This window comes from Corythoichthys intestinalis, chromosome 11, assembly GCF_030265065.1.
Source record: "Corythoichthys intestinalis isolate RoL2023-P3 chromosome 11, ASM3026506v1, whole genome shotgun sequence".
Taxonomy (NCBI): domain Eukaryota; kingdom Metazoa; phylum Chordata; class Actinopteri; order Syngnathiformes; family Syngnathidae; genus Corythoichthys; species Corythoichthys intestinalis.
Genome location: NC_080405.1, coordinates 17847295 through 17866990, shown reverse-complemented (window position 1 = coordinate 17866990; position 19696 = coordinate 17847295). Strand labels below are relative to the sequence as shown.

The window sequence follows — 19696 nt, the reverse complement described above, 5'->3', positions numbered from 1 at the left end:
TATATATATATATATATATATATATATATATATATAGCGGAAAACACAGACAAGGCTGAAAAAGCAGTTTCTGCTCTTGCAACCCTCTATAAAATAAACTGCTGTATTTTAAGCTGTATTTATGCTGCCATAGCAGATTCATGACGCACTAAGCCTCCGAACTATTTTTGATTTGTCCGTTTTACCCTGAAAACCCTCGTTTACAGATGTCGCGCAACCGCTTTTGTTTCAACCTAGCCATAAAAAGAAGGTAAGTAATTATATTTATTATTCAAAATGTCTGTCATTTTTAGCTTAGAATCATTAATTGATGTCTAAATTTTAGTTTAAAAATACAAAATGACTTTAAAAAATTATTCACTCGCATATTTTTAACTTTTAAACGAATTACGTCACAATGAAAAATTTGGCGTCTGTAAAAAAGTCACGGATATCTACCTCATAACTATCGCTTAATTGTATTTTTTTTTGTTTCTGTTGCCTTTTCCCCTATATGTTAGATGATAAATAATCGATCCAAACAAAAAAAAATTAAAAATAGTGTTTAAAAGGGTAACTATATGAAAAAGAAAATCTCAGCCACTCCTTGTTGTCTTCGATTTCTGCATCGCGACCCTTGTTATATCACCATGTTTTACTCATAAAATTAAAAAAAAAAAAATCTGACTGTGGCCATTCACAGCTATGTCTTGACACTCGGTGATACACGCTACATGGAGTTTTTGGATCGAAACAAGGTAAGTACACGATAATATATCGTTAAAACCGTGGCGTCTTTAATTCTGCTCTCGCGTGCTCTCGCCTCCAATTAGGGTTTTGCTGTTTAATTTTTTTTTTTTTTTTTAATGCTTCCTGCTCAAATATTTTGTTCCCCCAGAAAATTGAGATTTTAAGCTTTCCAATGATGTATTACACATGCATATCGGAACTTCAAGTCACCTGAGTGTTTTCCGCCATATATGTATGTATGTATGTATGTATATATGTATATATGTGTATATATGTGTGTGTATATATATATGTATACAGTATATATATACACAGTATATGATGTGTATATATATATGTATACAGTATATATATATATATATATATGTATACAGTATATATATACAGTATATGATGTATATATATATATATATATATATATATATATATATATATATATATATATATGTATATAAAATCCAGCAAATGTTTTGCAAGCAAGCAAGCAGGCAAACATTTGTTTTATTTGACACTTTTGATGCTGTATACAGCAAGTTCTAAATAATGATACATTATAAGATATACTTATTTCACCTATATTCTACCAGCCCCCCCCCACCCCCCAAAAAAAAGAAGAAAGAAAAGAAAGAAAGAAAAGAATTTAAAAAAAGTTTTTATTAAAGACGAATGCAAGAAACACAGTCAAACTAATACATTGCCTTCTATAAAGAAATGGATGTAGTTAAAATGAAAAAATGTTTAGCGGTACATATGATTTACAATGTTTTGAATGAAGATCAATTAAACATTTTTACATATGTGATAGTTTTCCAGCACTTCTTTCATGATCCCACATTGGCGACCTCAAACAGTTCACTTGTGCTTCACGAAATCACCGAGGTTCTGGAGAAGATGAAGAATCAGACATCAGGCCATCACAATGACAGTGGTCCACCGATAATGGATCACGCCGAGGAACATGCCTTCGTCTTCCTTCCCAAGACTCTGGTGATTTGCTCTAGAGAGATCCCCATCCTGTGCCTGCTGCTTATGCTGGGCACCTTGTGGCTTGGTTACGCACTCTACCTAGTCAAAAGAAGGTAAACCATTCAAAAATGGAAAGAAAACAGGCTTTACCTGTCAAATGCACTGTACGTAGTTGTCAACATAAGAGCCGCACCTTATTATGATGATAAATTTACGTATCCATCGATCCATTTTTCAACACTAAACTAAATAACTTAAACTAAATAGATTAAGACATCCTTTCACCAATGTGACATGAATTCTGATTTCAGTTTACTGGACTGTTCAGACCACAGTCTCATTAAAAAAAAATCTAACCACATAAGATTTACAACCACATATTAAAGTGGCCTGGATCGGATTTGAAAATATTGGACCCAATGTGACATGTCCTGGTAATGAAAGAATCTCCTTCACGTCAGTCATAGGCAAAAAGATCTGACTTGGATCACTTCGAGCTAAGGATTATACATACATAAGGTCTAGTAGTAGAAGTAGTAGTAGTAATAGAAAGAATAGAAGAACAATTGTCAAGAAACCTTGCTGTTGACCCAACATCTGAGGATCGACCCTATCCATGACTGTACAGTAAAATGCAAACATCACAAACATTATCAAATATCATAAATGGAGGTCAGTAATTCTGAGCGTGGTTATTCCAAATGGAATACATAGCGCATTTATCTACATTGTTACAATGCCCAAATCGCTTTACATCAGCACACATTTACCCTTTCATACACACATTCACACACCAATGGTGCTACTGCTATGCAAGGCGCTACCAACCCATTAGGGGCAAACTAGGGTCCAGTGCCATGCCCAAGGGCACTTCGACAGTGGGCAGTCGTAGCCGGGAATTGAACCACTGACCCTTCGTCCAAGGACAACTCGAGCTACCAACTGCGACACGGCTGCCCAACATAGAGGGACTTTCTGACAGATAGTCCACCACTGTAAAAAATAAATTGGTCTTTCACAAGACTAAGAGAATAATTCTTTGCATCGGCGGTTGAGGAGTATGACCCGATTGAATAAACCTGGATGAATATAGATATGAAGTGGATTATTTTTTGCAGATGAAATCAAGTGGAGCGAATGAATAGCACAAGTAGGTTCCATAGCATTTTATATATTCCATCTGTCAGTATGTTAGGGAATATTTCACTTGCCGTTGCACTCTATTTGTTTGGCAACCACTGTGACCCATTTGTTTCGGCCACTTGACATGGCACTGTGAAATGTAAAAGAATCATTTTTTTCTCCTGGTTTATTGTAGGAAAGTAGTTTCTAAATTGCTGTCATTAATATGGCCTCACGTAGTGGTGTATCACACTTCAGAGGACCAGTGTTTGAATATCAGCTTTACTGTTGGGAGTTGGCAAGTTCTCCCCATGATTGTGTTAGGAGGATTGTTAAAATTGTGATTGCAATTGAACTGAAATTTCAGGACATCTTTCGTAAGGATAAGCGGTTCAGAAGATGAATGATCATGTGTTTGCATTATGCCTGACTTTTTTTCTTCCTTCTTTTCAGCCCATATATGAACAGCAAAATCCGAGAAGTGGTGTCTGACTGTGCCCTGCCCATCTCTGTTCTGGTATTCTCTTTCATCGGTTCCTACCTTTTCGTCAACATACAACGTGAGTGCTCGTTTCGATGTCCTCTTTCACCACGTAGCATGCATGTAACGGGTTCCACACTCTTGACAGTCCCTGTGTTCAGCGTCCACAATGGGCCCGTCTTCAACTATCCTCCCTTCCACAAGCTATCAGGCCTGAATGCCCTGAGTGCCGTTGGCCTCGGCTTCCTCCTCGCCCTGCTCATCTTCATTGACCAGAACATCGTCATTTCGCTCACACATGTGCCGGAACATAAGTGAGAGATGTCTTCATTATGTGTCCTTTTATGCCATAATCATATTTCACTTAAGATGCACTAAAGTCATTTGAAACCTTTTCATCCATAATGTAAAATAGGAATGTGCCCTAGTTGAAATGTGTTATCTGTATAGTTTTTGATTTGATTGCAATCAAGTTTGCAAGTTAAAATGTTCTGAAAACGATAAGTTTTGAAATTGAGCATTGTTTGAGGTCACACCTTGCCTTATTATGCAAGTACCTTCCTTTTTCGTTCTTCCTCCAAATTCAATATTGGAAGCACTGAGCAAAAGGAAGGCCTGCTGGAAGTTGACACTTTTTGGCTTTAAAATGTACTGCATGAAGGATACAGTATATTAATGATGCAAGGGCGTAGGTTGGTCTCAACATTGGTAGGGACGATATAACAGCATAACCTACATGTACACTTTTTGCTGGGGACGGGACATTAATAAGACCAAACAGATTATTGAACGGGGGTCAAAGCCACATTTCTCACGAATATGAACTAATTAATTGATAGGCAAAATGATCAAAGCAAAATTAATCTGGATTGATTTATACTAACTTTTATGTAAATTTGGTTCACGTGACACAACGTTCAATTCAAACCTTTGTTTTCAAAAACTACTAAGGAAATATTTTAAAGTAAAGTCCCTTTATTTAAAAAAAAAAAAAGGACAGCTATCTAAGAATGAGTCCAATTCTGGGGGACCTAGACTCAAACTAAAGTATTGGAATATAAAAGTGATTTTAGAAAAAAAATCATTAAAAAAAATCTGAGATTCACAAGGACTGATCTACATCTGAGGCATCCTAAGTACTCTCATGAAATTCTAATGTGTGATTTGATTTCACTTTTTTTTCATAAAAATCTGAGATTCACAAGGACTGATCTACATCTGAGGCATCCAAAGTACTCTCATGAAATTCTAATGTGTGATTTGATTTCACTTTTTTTTCATGTCAGTTAATGTTCATGTCAGTGTCCCTCTGAAGTGGACCCATTCTTGGGACTTGCCCTCTGAATCCACCGCGTTGCATTATTGGAATGCACATAATACAAACAAATGAGGGTCAGCTAGCTTGCCTTCGTTGTTCCTTGTGGAGGCTGTCCTGACCGCAGTAGTTTTGCAGGTTATCAAGTTCACACAGATTAATGCTATGCTAACTGTGATGCAGGTCATACTTTTAGTAGCAAAATTAGTGGTGTTTCCCACACCTCCACTACATTGACATCTTTTTACATTATTTACAGTGGCTTGTGCAGGCCATTAAATAAAAAAAAAGTCAAATATCCCTCCTCTTTGAAGGGGGTGGAGGAGGCGACACGTTGTATTTCTGTCGGCGAGGGCGTGTGAGTGTGCGTTGTCTATGTGGCGGGAGGGGGGGGGGGGTCAAGTCATCAGCCATTTGAGGGGAAAAAATGGGCCGGCACATTCAGCAAGTGAAAAGGGATAAATGTAAGAACATAATGAAAATAATTCACTTAATAATGGTAGGGTCTATTCTATCCTTACAACGTATGGGAAGACGATCAAAATTACCCATATTACTGAACTCATTGTATAACGTATATAAAGCTGCATAAAAATTGGTGGGGTCAATTTGAGAATCCTGAAAAGTTGGTAGTGTTATGTCCCTACCATCCCTATGCAAACCTACGCCCTTGTAATGATGCACCATGTAAATCAATACATGTACATTTGCTGATATCCTGTGCAATTCTTGTCACACGACCAGTTCCTGTCTTTGTGACTTTTCTCCCGCAACCTCCACCCTTGCGCCGCTGTTAGTCGTCTAGCCGGCTACTTTAGTCACTCTTCTCAGCGAGCGTTCTGGCAAAAGTCGGCCTCCTTGTATGGTCTTCAATCAAATTATTATTTTTTTTTTTCTCTTGTGTGTCACCCTCGGACATTTACAAGATAGCAATATCCTCCAGCCTTGAAACACAATGTGAGTCTGTTGCCATCAAGTGAGTGAATGTTTTCTTTAAATAGAAAAGTAAGTTTTAAGTAAGTTTTATTCAAGCATTTTGGAACCAGGAAATCCTAGCTAAACCTGACTGAAATATAGCTCTCTGTGCGCAAGACACAGAGAGCCCTAGAATGACGTAAAGCCAGCATGTGTCGTCATTTGTTTTGATGCTTCTTTACATTTGGGTCAGTTTGCACGTATTGGATGCGAGTTAGTGTACATGCCTAATACTTGAACGGGCTCAATGGACAAAGGAAGTCTGAACGGGCACGCCCAAAAAAAAAAAAAACTAAAAAAAAAAACCCAGATACGACAAAAAAATCTAAATTGTGCATTACGACCTGCGGTATGAACCTAGCCTTAGTCTCCAGAATGTGTCAAAGGAACCATGCACTACCAACGCCCACGAGATTACCATCTATACACCCACTCCGGCCAATCAGAGTAAAGAGTATTCAAATTAGATCCAGTCAGCTGCATATTAATGAGAAACCGCACGTCTACAGAAGAGTCCCGAGGGGACCAGCAAAATGTCGGTTGAAAAATTACATTTGCACTTTCAAAGCAAATTGTTGTTTCCTCAAGTGTTGCTTTACTGTAACTCTCAAGACTTGATCAGAAATAATAGCCAAGCTGTCCCTTGTAGTGACCACTATGCCTCAAAGGGTTAATAAAAAGAAAGTATATTAGCTATTAGCTTAAACTTTTACAACATATTCAAAAACAAATTTCTGAATTCACTTTATAGGTCTTAAAATATTTGTCGAAGAATTGAAATGATTTAAAAAAAAAAAACAAAAAAAAACCAACAGTAAAATGTATAAATTTGTTGTTCACAGGCTGCTCAAAGGCACAGCATTCCACTGGGACTTAGTGCTGACGGGACTCATTAACATCCTCATGTCCTGCCTTGGGTTGCCATGGATGCACGCAGCCTTCCCGCATTCCTCCTTGCATGCCCGTCAGTTGGCCAAAATGGAACAGCACGTGGAGAATGGCCACGTCTACACCACGTGCGTCCAGCTCTGAGACCAAAGACACAGCACGAAAGAAACACTAATATTGTCAAGTTCTTTAAAAAAATCATGCTTGGATAAGACCAGTTAGACTGTATCTGGGGTAAATAACCACTTTCCTCTAGCCACTATTTAAAGGGGTAGGTCGGTAGTAAAGCGTTACATTTACTCCATTACATTTACTTGAGTAACTTTTTTATAATTGTACTTCTAGGAGTAGTTTTACTAAGCCATACTTTTTACCTGAGTAGATTTGTTAAGAACAAACGCTACTCTTACTCCGCTATTTTGGGCTACACTAGTCATTACATTATTCATCTTTATTTTCCATATTTTAACTTTTTTTTTTTTTTTGCCAACAATGCTAACAGTAGCTCTCCCAGTTTCACCAATGAGACATTGCAACAATAATCACATGACTCCATTATACCATTCAGACTCAAGCTTGCCATTCTATGATCACGCCGGCCTGTCCAATCATGTGGTGTCTTTAAAGCACCGTAAAAAATGATATACTATATTTGACATAAAGCACTGCCCTCAACATGACTCAAACGTGCGGCTTTTAACCTTTCTCCCAGTTTTTATTCGTCACCAACTGACCAAAGACATGATCCTTTTAATTTCAAAATAGGAACTATGAAGGAACTATTCTCTACATAAACTAGGAACTATTTTCTCCACTAGAGGGCACTCATGCTCTTTGGACAAATGATCCTTAATTTCCTTTTTTTTTTTTTTTTTTAATTGCCTGAATTCAATGTTTTTTTTTTTTTTTTTTTTAAATTTCTTTCGCGTAATGCGGTTATGTAATGGGTTATTGTGCAGTATAATAATAGTATAATAATAACAATTCATATAGATAACTTTGTGCTGAGAAAAAAAAAAATACCGCTTTTTAAAAATTAAGAAAACATCGTAAACAGTTACTCACAAAGTTACTCATTTTGTGAGTATTCTTTTCACCAAATACTTTTTTTTTTGTACTTGAGTACATTTTTTGGATGACTACTTTTACTTGAGTAATATTATTTTGAAGTAGTGCTACACTTACTAGAGTAATTTTTTTGCTACTCTACTCCCTTGTGTTTAAAAGTAATGGTTTGTTTGACAGCGGTGTCATAAGACTGTCATAATTATGACATGTCATGACATTGTCATGAGCATTAATGAATGCTTATGACAGATTTCATTAGTTGTCGTCTGGGAAATTTTGTCACAAACTCCCAGGAATGTGACAAACTCCCAGGAGTTAGTGACAGAATTTGCAGGATAATTATAGTTATCAATTATGATGGTCTAATGACAGTCTTATGACGCCACTGTCAAATAAAGTGTTAACAGAATGTTTAAAATGTATTAATCATTATTTCTTTATTTCTTTTTTCAAAAAAAAAAAAAAATTCTCCCTGTTTTTACAGACAATATAATAAAGACATATTTATAACATTTTATATATGCACAGACATGCTGTTTGCAAGCAAGGATTCTAGAGTTTTTCAAACATTTTGTGGATAGTTCTTAAATTTACAGTAGAACATGCTGTTTTTATTATAATGCATATATTATTATTATTTTTTTAAATCCAGGATGAGACTGTATACTAAGGATTGTATGTAAAAATATGCCAATGAATGTCAAACAAATGAACTAAAAAGTAACAGAGATGAAACCTTGAGCAAGGTAAAAGTTGCCATGTTTTTGGAACACGCTGTAGTGATGACCTTGATTGTCATGGATTGTTGATAATGATCACCTCAAGGACTTTATGCATGTTTGTTGTCTAAATTTCTAACAGTATCGTCAGCGTTAAGGAGACGCGTCTGACCTCACTGGTCGCCAACATCCTGATCGGACTATCTGCCTTCATGCTGCCCATTCCTCTCCAGTGGATTCCCAAGCCTGTCCTCTACGGGCTCTTCCTCTACATTGCCGCAACGTCACTAGATGGGAACCAGATGGTGGACCGCATGGCCCTGTTGCTGAAGGAACAGGTGTGCAGAAATCAGTTTGATAGGAAAGAATTTTGGTCATTTGTCATTCAGATTGATAGACATAATTGTAGATGTTCTGGATCTGGCGGCCTCACTTGACCTCAATGCAACTTTGCAAGTGGACCCTTCACTTGTCCTTTTGCTCTTCTTGAATCAGTTTGCCAAGAAGTCATTAGATGTGACCTTGTTCTCCACCATTGCTTTTTGAAAATGTAAATGCTTAGTGCAGTGTGGAATAATTGTTGTCAGACACCTCACTTATTTTTCAGCCAATGCACTTTCAATTGAAATAAACCAGTCAAGAAGCTGCTTGTCACCTTTGTACTTTTGTTGATTTAGACGGCCTATCCACCCACCCACTACATCCGGCGTGTGCCCCAGAGGATAGTGCACTACTTCACGGGTCTGCAGATGATCCAGCTCATCATCTTGTGTGCCTTTGGCATGTATCCTCTGCCCTACATGAAGATGGTCTTCCCCCTACTGATGATATTGCTTGTCCCCGTCAGGTGAGGATAGAAACAGATTTATTTCTTCCTCATATACGTTGATGTGAGGAAAACTAGCACAAGTAAAACACAGTACTATTCTGGTCTGCCGCTGTCAAAAAAAAAAAAAAAAAAAGTGTTCAACTTTAAATTAGGGCAGTCAAATTTATCGAGTTAACGGGCAGTAATTATTTTTTTTTAAATTAATCACATTAAAATATTTGACGCAATTAACGGATACACGGAATGACCCGTTCATACGTTGCCTCAAACAGTTTACAATGACGCCGTTTTGGCACATTGAGAGCGAAAAGGCAGAGAAATGTGAGTGGACACCGGCGTTCATTGGACCGGGCCTTTTATAGGCTTAAGCTTTGGCAACTCTTTCACAACTAATATAAATATTGTGGCGAACGACGAGGGGAAGAATTACAGGAGACGATCTTTTTCTTAACACGCTTACTTGAACACAACACAGGACATACTGTATACCATTTGCAGACACCACTGACAGTCATGGTTGCCCAACTTCTCATCATGCATTTCTGTGGTACAGTTATGTCGCTACAGTATAATTTAGTGAAAGCACAAGAAAAATAATATTCCAATCTTTCACAGGAGACAATCTTTTTCTTAACACGCTTAATTGAACACAACAAAGAACATACTGTATAACATTTGAAGCCACCACTGACAGTCATGGTTGCCCAACTTCCCATCATGCATTTGGGCGGAACAGATAAGTCGCTAGAGTATCATTTAGTGAACGCACAACAAAAAAGATATTCCTATCTCTCAAAAAAATAATGTTCACAAAAAGAAAAGCGCTCAATGCAAAGAGAACTGGCATTCCCAATCGAAATAGCTATGCAAAATACATGTAAAACTTACTCAGACTTTGGTCAAACTCTATTCAAACATTTTGTTTAGCTCAACAAATACACTAGATGGCAATATTTAGTCTCAATATACAAACTATCACAGGTCTCATACGTTGTGAAGTCAACACTCAAATGACTGTGAAGTACAATGGAAACAGGGATTAAAACGAAAACATTAAGAGGGGTTACTATAACTCGTACTCACATTTATCTTTTAAGAACTCCAAGTCTTTCTATCCGTTGAACCCCTTAACAGAAAGAATGTTAATAATGTTAATGCCATTTTGTGAATTTATTGTAATATTTTTACATGCATTGTTATATATTGTTATTTATTGTTATAATAACAAATACAGTAGTTATGTACAGTATGTTGAATGTTTATGTCCATCTTATCTTTCCATTCCAACAATAATTTACAGAAAAACATGGCGTATTTTAGAGATGGAATGAATTAATTACGATTAATTAATTTTTAACCTGTGATTAACTCGATTAAAATTTTTAATCGTTTGACAGCCCTACTTTAAATGCATTGTGTGGTCTGGATTCACCAAAGGTAATAGCACTTTTTTTTTTTTTTTTTTGATAGACAGTGGTCTTGCTCCCCACTCCCTACCTGTTTAAGAGTTCCTGTCCGTTTGACGGCAAGAGGTTTTGAGATCTTGCTTCTGAAAGTCAGACTGATGTTAGTCTTTTTTTTTTAAACTGTTATTTTTTTTCATATGTGGATATAAATTGGATGAAGCACATTTTCATTGTAGATGAATAAAATAAAGTGACAGCCATTTTCATGCATTTTGCATGAATGTAAATGCACAGATTCTGTATATGTTGGTATTTCCTGTTGACATGTTTTTATAAATTGGCAGTTTGAATTATGACTGAATTTTGATTTGACAAACTAACAGACAGACACGTTTTTCTGGGTTTGAATGGAGAAAGTGACATTTGAAAAATCTGCATTTGCAAATTGAATTACTGATGTTGGTGTTACGTGTACGGTATGTAATGGCAAGAATGTCTTCACTGTGTGTGTGTGTTTGCATTATACGTATACAGTACATAAATAAGATGACATTTCTATTATGTTCATTTTTAAATTGGACATATTGGTATTTGCATTTGTATCTGGGTATGTAAAAAATACATGTTTTGATTTTGTGTATATAAATGGACAGACGTACTGGAGCTATATGGCATGTTTGTATTTGCTATTTAAATTATGAATGAAAAGCTATTTTTATGATATGTGTCTAAAAATACACTGATGGATATTTACATTATCAAGTGTGTGTAATACACTCACGTTATCTGCATTATCTGGTAATGTTAGTGGACAGACGAGTCTATGGAAATGTACAAAATGAGCAAAATTAGATTTTGGACTGATATTTCAAAATGACAATATTCACAAAATTTTCTATATGTGTTTTGCCTTAGGACCAGCTTTCTTCCAAGAATTATTGACGCCAAGTATCTGGACATCATGGACTCACAGTACATGTAGAACAAGAGGGCACCACAAACAAAATTAAATGAAGTATAGAGTTTTGAATTAAGCCCGAATGTGCTTTTTAACAATCGGTGTAATGATGATAATCCTTGTTAACTACTTTACAAACAGTATCCCCCCCACCAATCAGCCATTATTTAGCAACAGCATTAAAAATTATATCTATACAATTATTACCACAAAAAAAAAAAGAAAAAAATCAAACCCAAAGAGTTTTGTTTTCTTGCGTTCATTCATTTGTTTTGTTTTCTGTTGTTTTTTGTATTTTGTATTCATCTGCATTCAAACATTATTTTTTCCAATGTTTTGCATTTTCAAAGAGCATCAATTGTGCAATTGAAAATGTCCTACTACGTCTAGGTATGATAAAATACATTTATCATTTAAATGACACTCAAAAGTGTCTTGTCATTTCATGTTCCGATTTAAGAATGCTTCTGAATGTGATGTTATTACATTGACAATTATATCTGTGCATTTGCAATGTGCGCATTAAACCGAAGAATTGTCAACAAATGTAGTCCTTCCAAGGATCTAATTGTCTTTTTTGAATTAATTTGATTGCGCAAATACACTCTCCGGTAGTGTCGTGCCAAGGACCTCCAGTAGATGGCTGTATAAGCCTAACAGCTGAATTATATGCGAGCAGAACGTTGAAGATAAGAGGACAAGAAGCACCCCCAAAAACGGCTGCAGTTTTGCATCCACTGCCACATAAGTGATGGCTAAGCAGCCATGTATTTAAGTACTGGCAGATGCTGCGTTACAATTTGTTAACTCGCTCATCAAATTTGGGGAATAATAGGCCATTAACCCCCAATTATTACACCTGTACTGTTGGACCTGGTGTATAGCAAATGAAAATCTGTGGATCTGTGCATCCTGAATGTTACATTATATATAAGCTATTCTGGTATACGGTCTGATCGCGTTTTGGGAAGAAGAATCATCGTTGTCAGTGAAAATACCATTACGTGTTTGCATTTGTGTGGGTTTTTTTTTGTGTGTGTCTGTGTGTGTGTGTGTCTTTTTAATTCCAACTCAAAATGGTGCCAGCATGATCTTGAAGAGGGAGGTGATGACAGAAAAAAAACAAGACCTCCATTTTTATTGTTTGTCAATGTAAATGGATTATATGGCTAGACAGATGCTTGCATTCTCTGCTTACTGCAATGTGAGAACAACATTTTCATTGTGTGCGTGCGTGTGTGTGTGTGTATGTCTGCCCGTGCCTATGTACACCCAGCATGCAAATAGACATTTGCAATATCTTTTAATGTAAATGGCCATACTGACTCTGTATAACTGCATTACGCGCACAGTAGACCATCCTAAATCTTGGATGTCACGTTCCAGAACCTAGGAAAAAAGCAATCTTCTCTAAAAATGCGTGTCAGTTGAGTTACCAAACTTACTTTCTACGGTATTTTGGTAAAAATAAAAGCTTCCAGTTTCAAAATGATAACATGATCATTAATAAACTAAATGTGATGAAACGATGAGCCGTTAAATATGGATTCCAACACAGACAAGGAAGTTTGTTTAGTATTTATTACAAAAAGACAACTAAAGGAGCATGCCATAGCATGCTAGAAAAATACAAAAATGGCACGAACCAAGTCGGCAAGAGAACCAGGGGGAAGGCAAAAATGGCCAGAGAAGGCAAAAACAAGTAATAGCCAAGTCCAACAAAAACACTAGCAAAACAACAAAGTGATAACAACGAATACAACAGTAAGCAGGCAGAAGATCTTGAGATGACGCACACAGTGGTATGCAAGCAAGCAATAGTCCGACACTCGTAGATGGTGACAGGTGTCCTTAAATTTTGAGCGTTGCTAATCCGCCACAGGTGTGTCACACGGCCCCACGCAACCAGCTAAATCAGGTGCTGGAATAAAAAAGAACTGAGAAGGCATAAAAATAAGTGGCCGTTTACACGGTGACACTCCAAGAATACAACATATTTCATGTCAGCATTTACATGGTTCTGTCTCCATTTGAACGATGTCGCAATTCCGCGTGAAAACAGTGTATTACTCATGCCAGGCCTTAGGGGGCAGTGCAGTTTTTCCAAGGCAACGGCCAATGATGCATTTCCTTGACAACAACCTCCTCAGACAACTTAACCGCCCACTCTAAGCAATGGTGTTTATGCGTTTTTTTCTTTTTCTTCAAAAGTCCAACACGCAAACATGAAATATATTTGAATTAAAAATAGTACAATAACAGTAAATTAAAAACGACGTTCTACCATATTTGCTGTTTTGAATGTTTACTAGCTGTGAGTGCGCATGGCCAAGGTGATCTCGTCATCAGAGCGAGAGCATTCCATTCATATGTTTGTGGAGCATTCCCCGCAAGTGAATCATTCCGCTTTGGAGGATGTAATCAAAAGTTTGCGTCTTTGCCTTCTGTTTTCGCCGTCACAGTGTAAAGGTGAGGCCATTCCGCAACACAATCGATGTGTCTTGTTGTCCGAGTGTCACCATGTAAACGGCCCATATGACACCATGTCCTGCCTTGCAGGCAAAATATTCCCTTTTAGCCAAATTTGTACCCAGCTCCCACACGAGACGGTTCTGTTCTGGTCCACGGACCGCATGTTTAATGCTAATACCATACGCGGCATTTAAGGGCCCCTTTTTGCCACCTCCCCCTGGTGGCCAAAAAGTGTCATTGCATGTAATTGACTTTCCTATATATGAATTTAAAATTAAGAGTTTTCCGGTAAAATATTGTCTTTAAAATTTGTAAAACAATAAAACAAACAGCAAAAAAAAAAAAATCATAATGGGTCAAAATTATTTTTCAAACAGCTCATGTGACTAGCACCTTAGATGGTATTTGCTATGCTAAGCCAAAACCACCTGAGGACCGAAGAGGCAAGATACACGTAATTTTTTCAAACCTAAGCTTTCAAAAGCAACAACAACTACTGATCAAGAACCAAGGATTGTAAATGTGGACCATGAAATGCCAGAGAGCACTGCCAAAATGGTGACTTTCAATTTGCCCCACTAAAGACGCTAATTGTACAACAGAGCCACCACCAGTGGGTGTACCATATTCAATGGATGACGATCTTGGCAAAAATTATAGCTGTCCTAATCAAAAATGATGGGAAACAAAAAACGCTCATTTTCAACTAATTATTATAAATATTCTTGTTAGTTTTATTGCTGACACTGTGTTTCGGGGTCAACAACATGTTGTGACGCCCCTGCCCCAAAAGTCAAACACCGCCTTAGGCTAATACACCAAGCCATACCTATTAACACCACTTGGTGAGTATCACTCTGGAAACATCTTTCTATAATCATTGCTATTACATACTGCATCTGTCAGTGGAGTATAACTTGATTTTTTTTTTTTTTTTTTAAATAATTTTCATTATGCAGTGCTTATTACTTTTTGCGCGTGTGTGGTGAGTGTCACTGTGGGAGGATTTGGTTGCATCATGTGAGAGATTCAAGAGTGTCACCGTTGCGATTTGTCCAATTAAGCATGCCAGTTTTTTTTCCACTTCATATTATCCGATGTAGAAAACGTCTTTTGAAATGACGCGGAGTATAATAATGTCGCTCTTGTATTAGCTGTGGGCTTGCTTCACATTTCTAGTGTCTCTTCTCTGATGTTTTCTTGACAATATGTCACCCTGCCCACACAAGTGGGAAGTGCTCCTCTTGCATGCTGGACTCAGCACTAGGTTTTTCAGAGTAAAGGCTAAAAAAAAAAAAAAAAAAAAAAAAAAAAAAATCCACTTACATTTACAATTCTATTTTGTATTTACTGTTCAAAAATGAAGCTCATGCTTGAATGACGCTGTCAAATAAATTATTTTGCAAGTAAAATCAATAAGAAATAACAAAATAAATCAATAAATAAAACGTTTTAGTGATGCGTCCAAAGTTTTCACAATAATTCTTTCACTCAGTGACATCTTTATCATTTCTTGTACTTGTATGAGTAATATAGCTTCGTATTTAATGCATTAATGTACAGCAGAACCTCAATTTCATATGCCTTTTTCATCTAAATTTTCTTTTTTTTTTTTTTTTTTCGTTAAATCTTCGTCTGTCCGGAAAAATGTAACTCGGCCAGTCTTTTCTCAGAATCTATACGTGTTCATTCAAATGGTTTTGGAAGTTGTATAAAAACGATCTAGCAGACAGCACAATGCAAGCAAGAATTTATTAACAACTCAAGGGAATAACCCTTCCAATCTGCTCTGCAACCCATCTCAAAAGTCAGATACAGTAAAAACAAGCAGCAAAATAGAATTCCACCACACTCTTTGACCCCGTGCTGGGTTATTCAGCAGTCACATTCCAGTAAGAAGCGAAAAAAAAATGTTTGAGTGTGACTGCTAAATAAGGTAGTATGGATCCAAAGAAAGTGTAGAAACTGTCATTACACTAGAATAGGTACTTTGATTTTGAAGGCCCAACTTTTGACATGTCTTTATTCTCTTCTGTTGTTAATAGAAATGACGCAAATAATTGTTGCAGCATCTTTGCCATCTGTTGAACTCTATATATATAATTTCACAAAGTTCAGAGTGCCAGCCATTCAATAAAGGCAAAAAGCTACCTAGGAAATAACTGATAGCGAAGTATGAAAATAGTGGCTATCACATTACACAACAATATCTTCTATATGCAATGAAGGACAAAGATCAAAGTGTTCATGTCATGTTATTGAATTTAGTTTCAAACTATTTTTTTTACATGTAAAAGTTGAGTTTTAAATATACTATTTTTTTTAAGTTTAATATTTTTAGTGTGTAAATTCCCAACTCTGGAATGGCTCAAATGGATTTAAATCATATTCCGTTGGAATGTTGCATTGTTTTTTGTGTGATGTGTTATTATCAGGATGTCTGAAATGTCTTAATCACAAAAAAACTAAAATTTAATGTACCTCAATATTATTCATATCATTACGGAGCCCCTAAAGGGACATTGACAGCAATAAAATAAATTTAAACCATTTGGTGCACACTAGAAGCTATCTGGTGAGCACCACAAACAATGTGGTGCGCACCAGAAAGTTCCTTTTAATAGGCCACAAACTGCAGGCGCTCATCAGACACCAGCATTTTCGGCATGCTAAAAATAATAATAAAGGATTGCTTGAGCTTTACTTCAATCTTGGTCTCAACTACAAAGATATTACTGCATTACTTGCACATTGTCACCATTACATTGTCTCAGAACGCATTACAAATAATCTGGTGCGCACCAGATTGTTTCTGGTGCTTACCAGATACTTTGTAGTGCGCACCACATACTATCTGGTGCGCACCGGATGATTTAAATTTATTTTATATCTGTCAATGTCCCTTGCTCCGTATATGGTACTACACAGCCAGACATTTTGCGAATATGCTGTTAGTTCAACTTTTGGATCTATGGTTATCATCATCAATATACAGTGCCTCGCAAAAGTATTCGGCCCCCTTGAATCTTGCAACCTTTCGCCACATTTCAGGCTTCAAACATAAAGATATGAAATTTAATTTTTTTGTCAAGAATCAACAACAAGTGGGACACAATCGTGAAGTGGAAAGACATTTAGTGGATAATTTAAACTTTTTTAACAAATAAAAAACTGAAAAGTGGGGCGTGCAATATTATTCGGCCCCTTTACTTTCAGTGCAGCAAACTCACTCCAGAAGTTCAGTGAGGATCTCTGAATGATCCAATGTTGTCCTAAATGACCGATGATGATAAATAGAATCCACCTGTGTGTAATCAAGTCTCTGTATAAAAGCACCTGCTCTGTGATAGTCTCAGGGTTCTGTTTAAAGTACAGAGAGCATTATGAAAACCAAGGAACACACCAGGCAGGTCCGAGATACTGTTGTGGAGAAGTTTAAAGCCGAATTTGGATACAAAAAGATTTCCCAAGCTTTAAACATCTCAAGGAGCACTGTGCAAGCCATCATATTGAAATGGAAGGAGCATCAGACCACTGCAAATCTACCAAGACCCGGCCGTCCTTCCAAACTTTCTTCTCAAACAAGGAGAAAACTGATCAGAGATGCAGCCAAGAGGCCCATGATCACTCTGGATGAACTGCAGAGATCTACAGCTGAGGTGGGAGAGTCTGTCCATAGGACAACAATCAGTCGTACACAGCACAAATCTGGCCTTTATGGAAGAGTGGCAAGAAGAAAGCCATTTCTCAAAGATATCCATAAAAAGTCTCGTTTAAAGTTTGCCACAAGCCACCTGGGAGACACACCAAACATGTGGAAGAAGGTGCTCTGGTCAGATGAAACCAAAATTGAACTTTTTGGCCACAATGCAAAATGATATGTTTGGCGTAAAAGCAACACAGCTCATCACCCTGAACACACCATCTCCATTGTCAAATATGGTGGTGGCAGCATCATGGTTTGGGCCTGCTTTTCTTCAGCAGGGACAGGGAAGATGGTTAAAATTAACGGGAAGATGGATGCAGCCAAATACAGGAACATTCTGGAAGAAAACCTGTTGGTATCTGCACAAGACCTGAGACTGGGACGGAGATTTATCTTCCAACAGGACAATGATCCAAAACATAAAGCCAAATCTACAATGGAATGGTTCAAAAATAAATGTATCCAGGTGTTAGAATGGCCAGGTCAAAGTCCAGACCTGAATCCAATCGAGAATCTGTGGAAAGAGGTGAAGACGGCTGTTTACAAACACTCTCCATCCAACCTCACTGAGCTCGAGCTGTTTTGCAAGGAAGAATGGGCAAGAATGTCAGTCTCTCGATGTGCATAGCTGATAGAAACATACCCCAAGCGACTTGCAGCTGTAATTGGAGAAAAAGGTGGCGCTACAAAGTATTAACGCAAGGGGGCCGAATAATATTGCACGCCCAACTTTTCAGTTTTTTATTTGTTAAAAAAGTTTCAATTATCCAATAAATTTTGTTCCACTTCACGATTGTGTCCCACTTGTTGTTGATTCTTGACAAAAAATTAAAATCTTATATCTTTATGTTTGAAGCCTGAAATGTGGCGAAAGGTTGCAAAGTTCAAGGGGGCCGAATACTTTTGCAAGGCACTGTATATGGGCCTTGCCATGACCTGCAGTACATTCATATGATGATATCAAATCAAACAAATGAATATAAGCCAAGGAAAAGCAAAATGCAGCTATGGAGTTCATTCCTTAGATGCTCTCACAGCATCTTATTAGAGGATGGTATTGAAATTAGTAGTTTTAATTCCGTTTGACTTTTGAGACATCCAGTATTTTCCGCATGCCAGTGCAATTATGCCTCCTACAGGTTATAAACGGGATGGATACAGACATGACTGACATCAGGATAAAAATATGAGTGACATGATGGCACACCCTCAGAGAGGAAGAGAAATCAACTATGAGGGTACGCTCTGGCGAAGGCACAGTTGAGTGTTCCCGGCCTGCAATCATTTTGATGTCAGGATGCATTAAAGTCCATCATGGAGATTGTGGACTGCTGCGTCACAATGGAGAACAGAGCTGTTTGAAGTCACTACATAAGCACACACATCCACACACGTACATGTGCACATGCACATGCAAAGAAACGGGTTGCTGCTGATGGAGTCCACATATAGTAAGCTCAGTACAAAACCACATATGAACACATACTTAGCCACCTATATACCATAGGTGGTACCCTACAAATCTAAGGTATGGTATTCCAGTCTTGAATCTGCGTGAATTTGATTGCTTTCCCATATTGCAACGTTTAGTTAATTATTCAGGTTAATTGTGAATAATTTATTTTGGTTCTATAAAGCAAGTTGTTATTTGTTTGTTTGGTTTCGTGGGACGGGCTTGTGATGTCACGTCGTACGATATACAGTGCCTTACAAAAGTATTCGGCCCCCTTGAACCTTGCAACCTTTCGCCACATTTCAGGCTTCAAACATAAAGATATAAAATTTTAATTTTTTGTCAAGAATCAACAACAAGTGGGACACAATCGTGAAGTGGAACAAAATTTATTGGATAATTTAAACTTTTTTAACAAATAAAAAACTCAAAAGTGGGGCCTGCAATATTATTCGGCCCCCTTGCGTTAATACTTTGTAGCGCCACCTTTTGCTCCAATTACAGCTGCAAGTCGCTTGGGGTATGTTTCTATCAGTTTTGCACGTCGAGAGACTGACATTCTTGCCCATTCTTCCTTGCAAAACAGCTCGAGCTCAGTGAGGTTGGATG

General features: G+C 37.3%; 1 protein-coding gene across 4 annotated transcripts in view; it reads left to right on the top strand.

Annotated features, from left to right (window-relative positions):
* LOC130924416 (solute carrier family 4 member 11-like) overlaps nucleotides 1-11988 on the top strand; it is a 47095-nt gene extending 35107 nt beyond the window's left edge. For all 4 annotated transcript variants that reach the window (XM_057850969.1, XM_057850968.1, XM_057850971.1 and 1 more), the window contains exons 14-20: nucleotides 1535-1808; nucleotides 3271-3377; nucleotides 3447-3612; nucleotides 6431-6604; nucleotides 8406-8601; nucleotides 8941-9110; nucleotides 11414-11988. In XM_057850969.1, the coding sequence (XP_057706952.1) occupies nucleotides 1535-1808; nucleotides 3271-3377; nucleotides 3447-3612; nucleotides 6431-6604; nucleotides 8406-8601; nucleotides 8941-9110; nucleotides 11414-11480 (1154 nt within the window). In that variant the 3' untranslated portion in view covers nucleotides 11481-11988. The remainder of the gene's footprint in view (nucleotides 1-1534; nucleotides 1809-3270; nucleotides 3378-3446; nucleotides 3613-6430; nucleotides 6605-8405; nucleotides 8602-8940; nucleotides 9111-11413) is intronic.
* Nucleotides 11989-19696: the final 7708 nt, after the last annotated feature.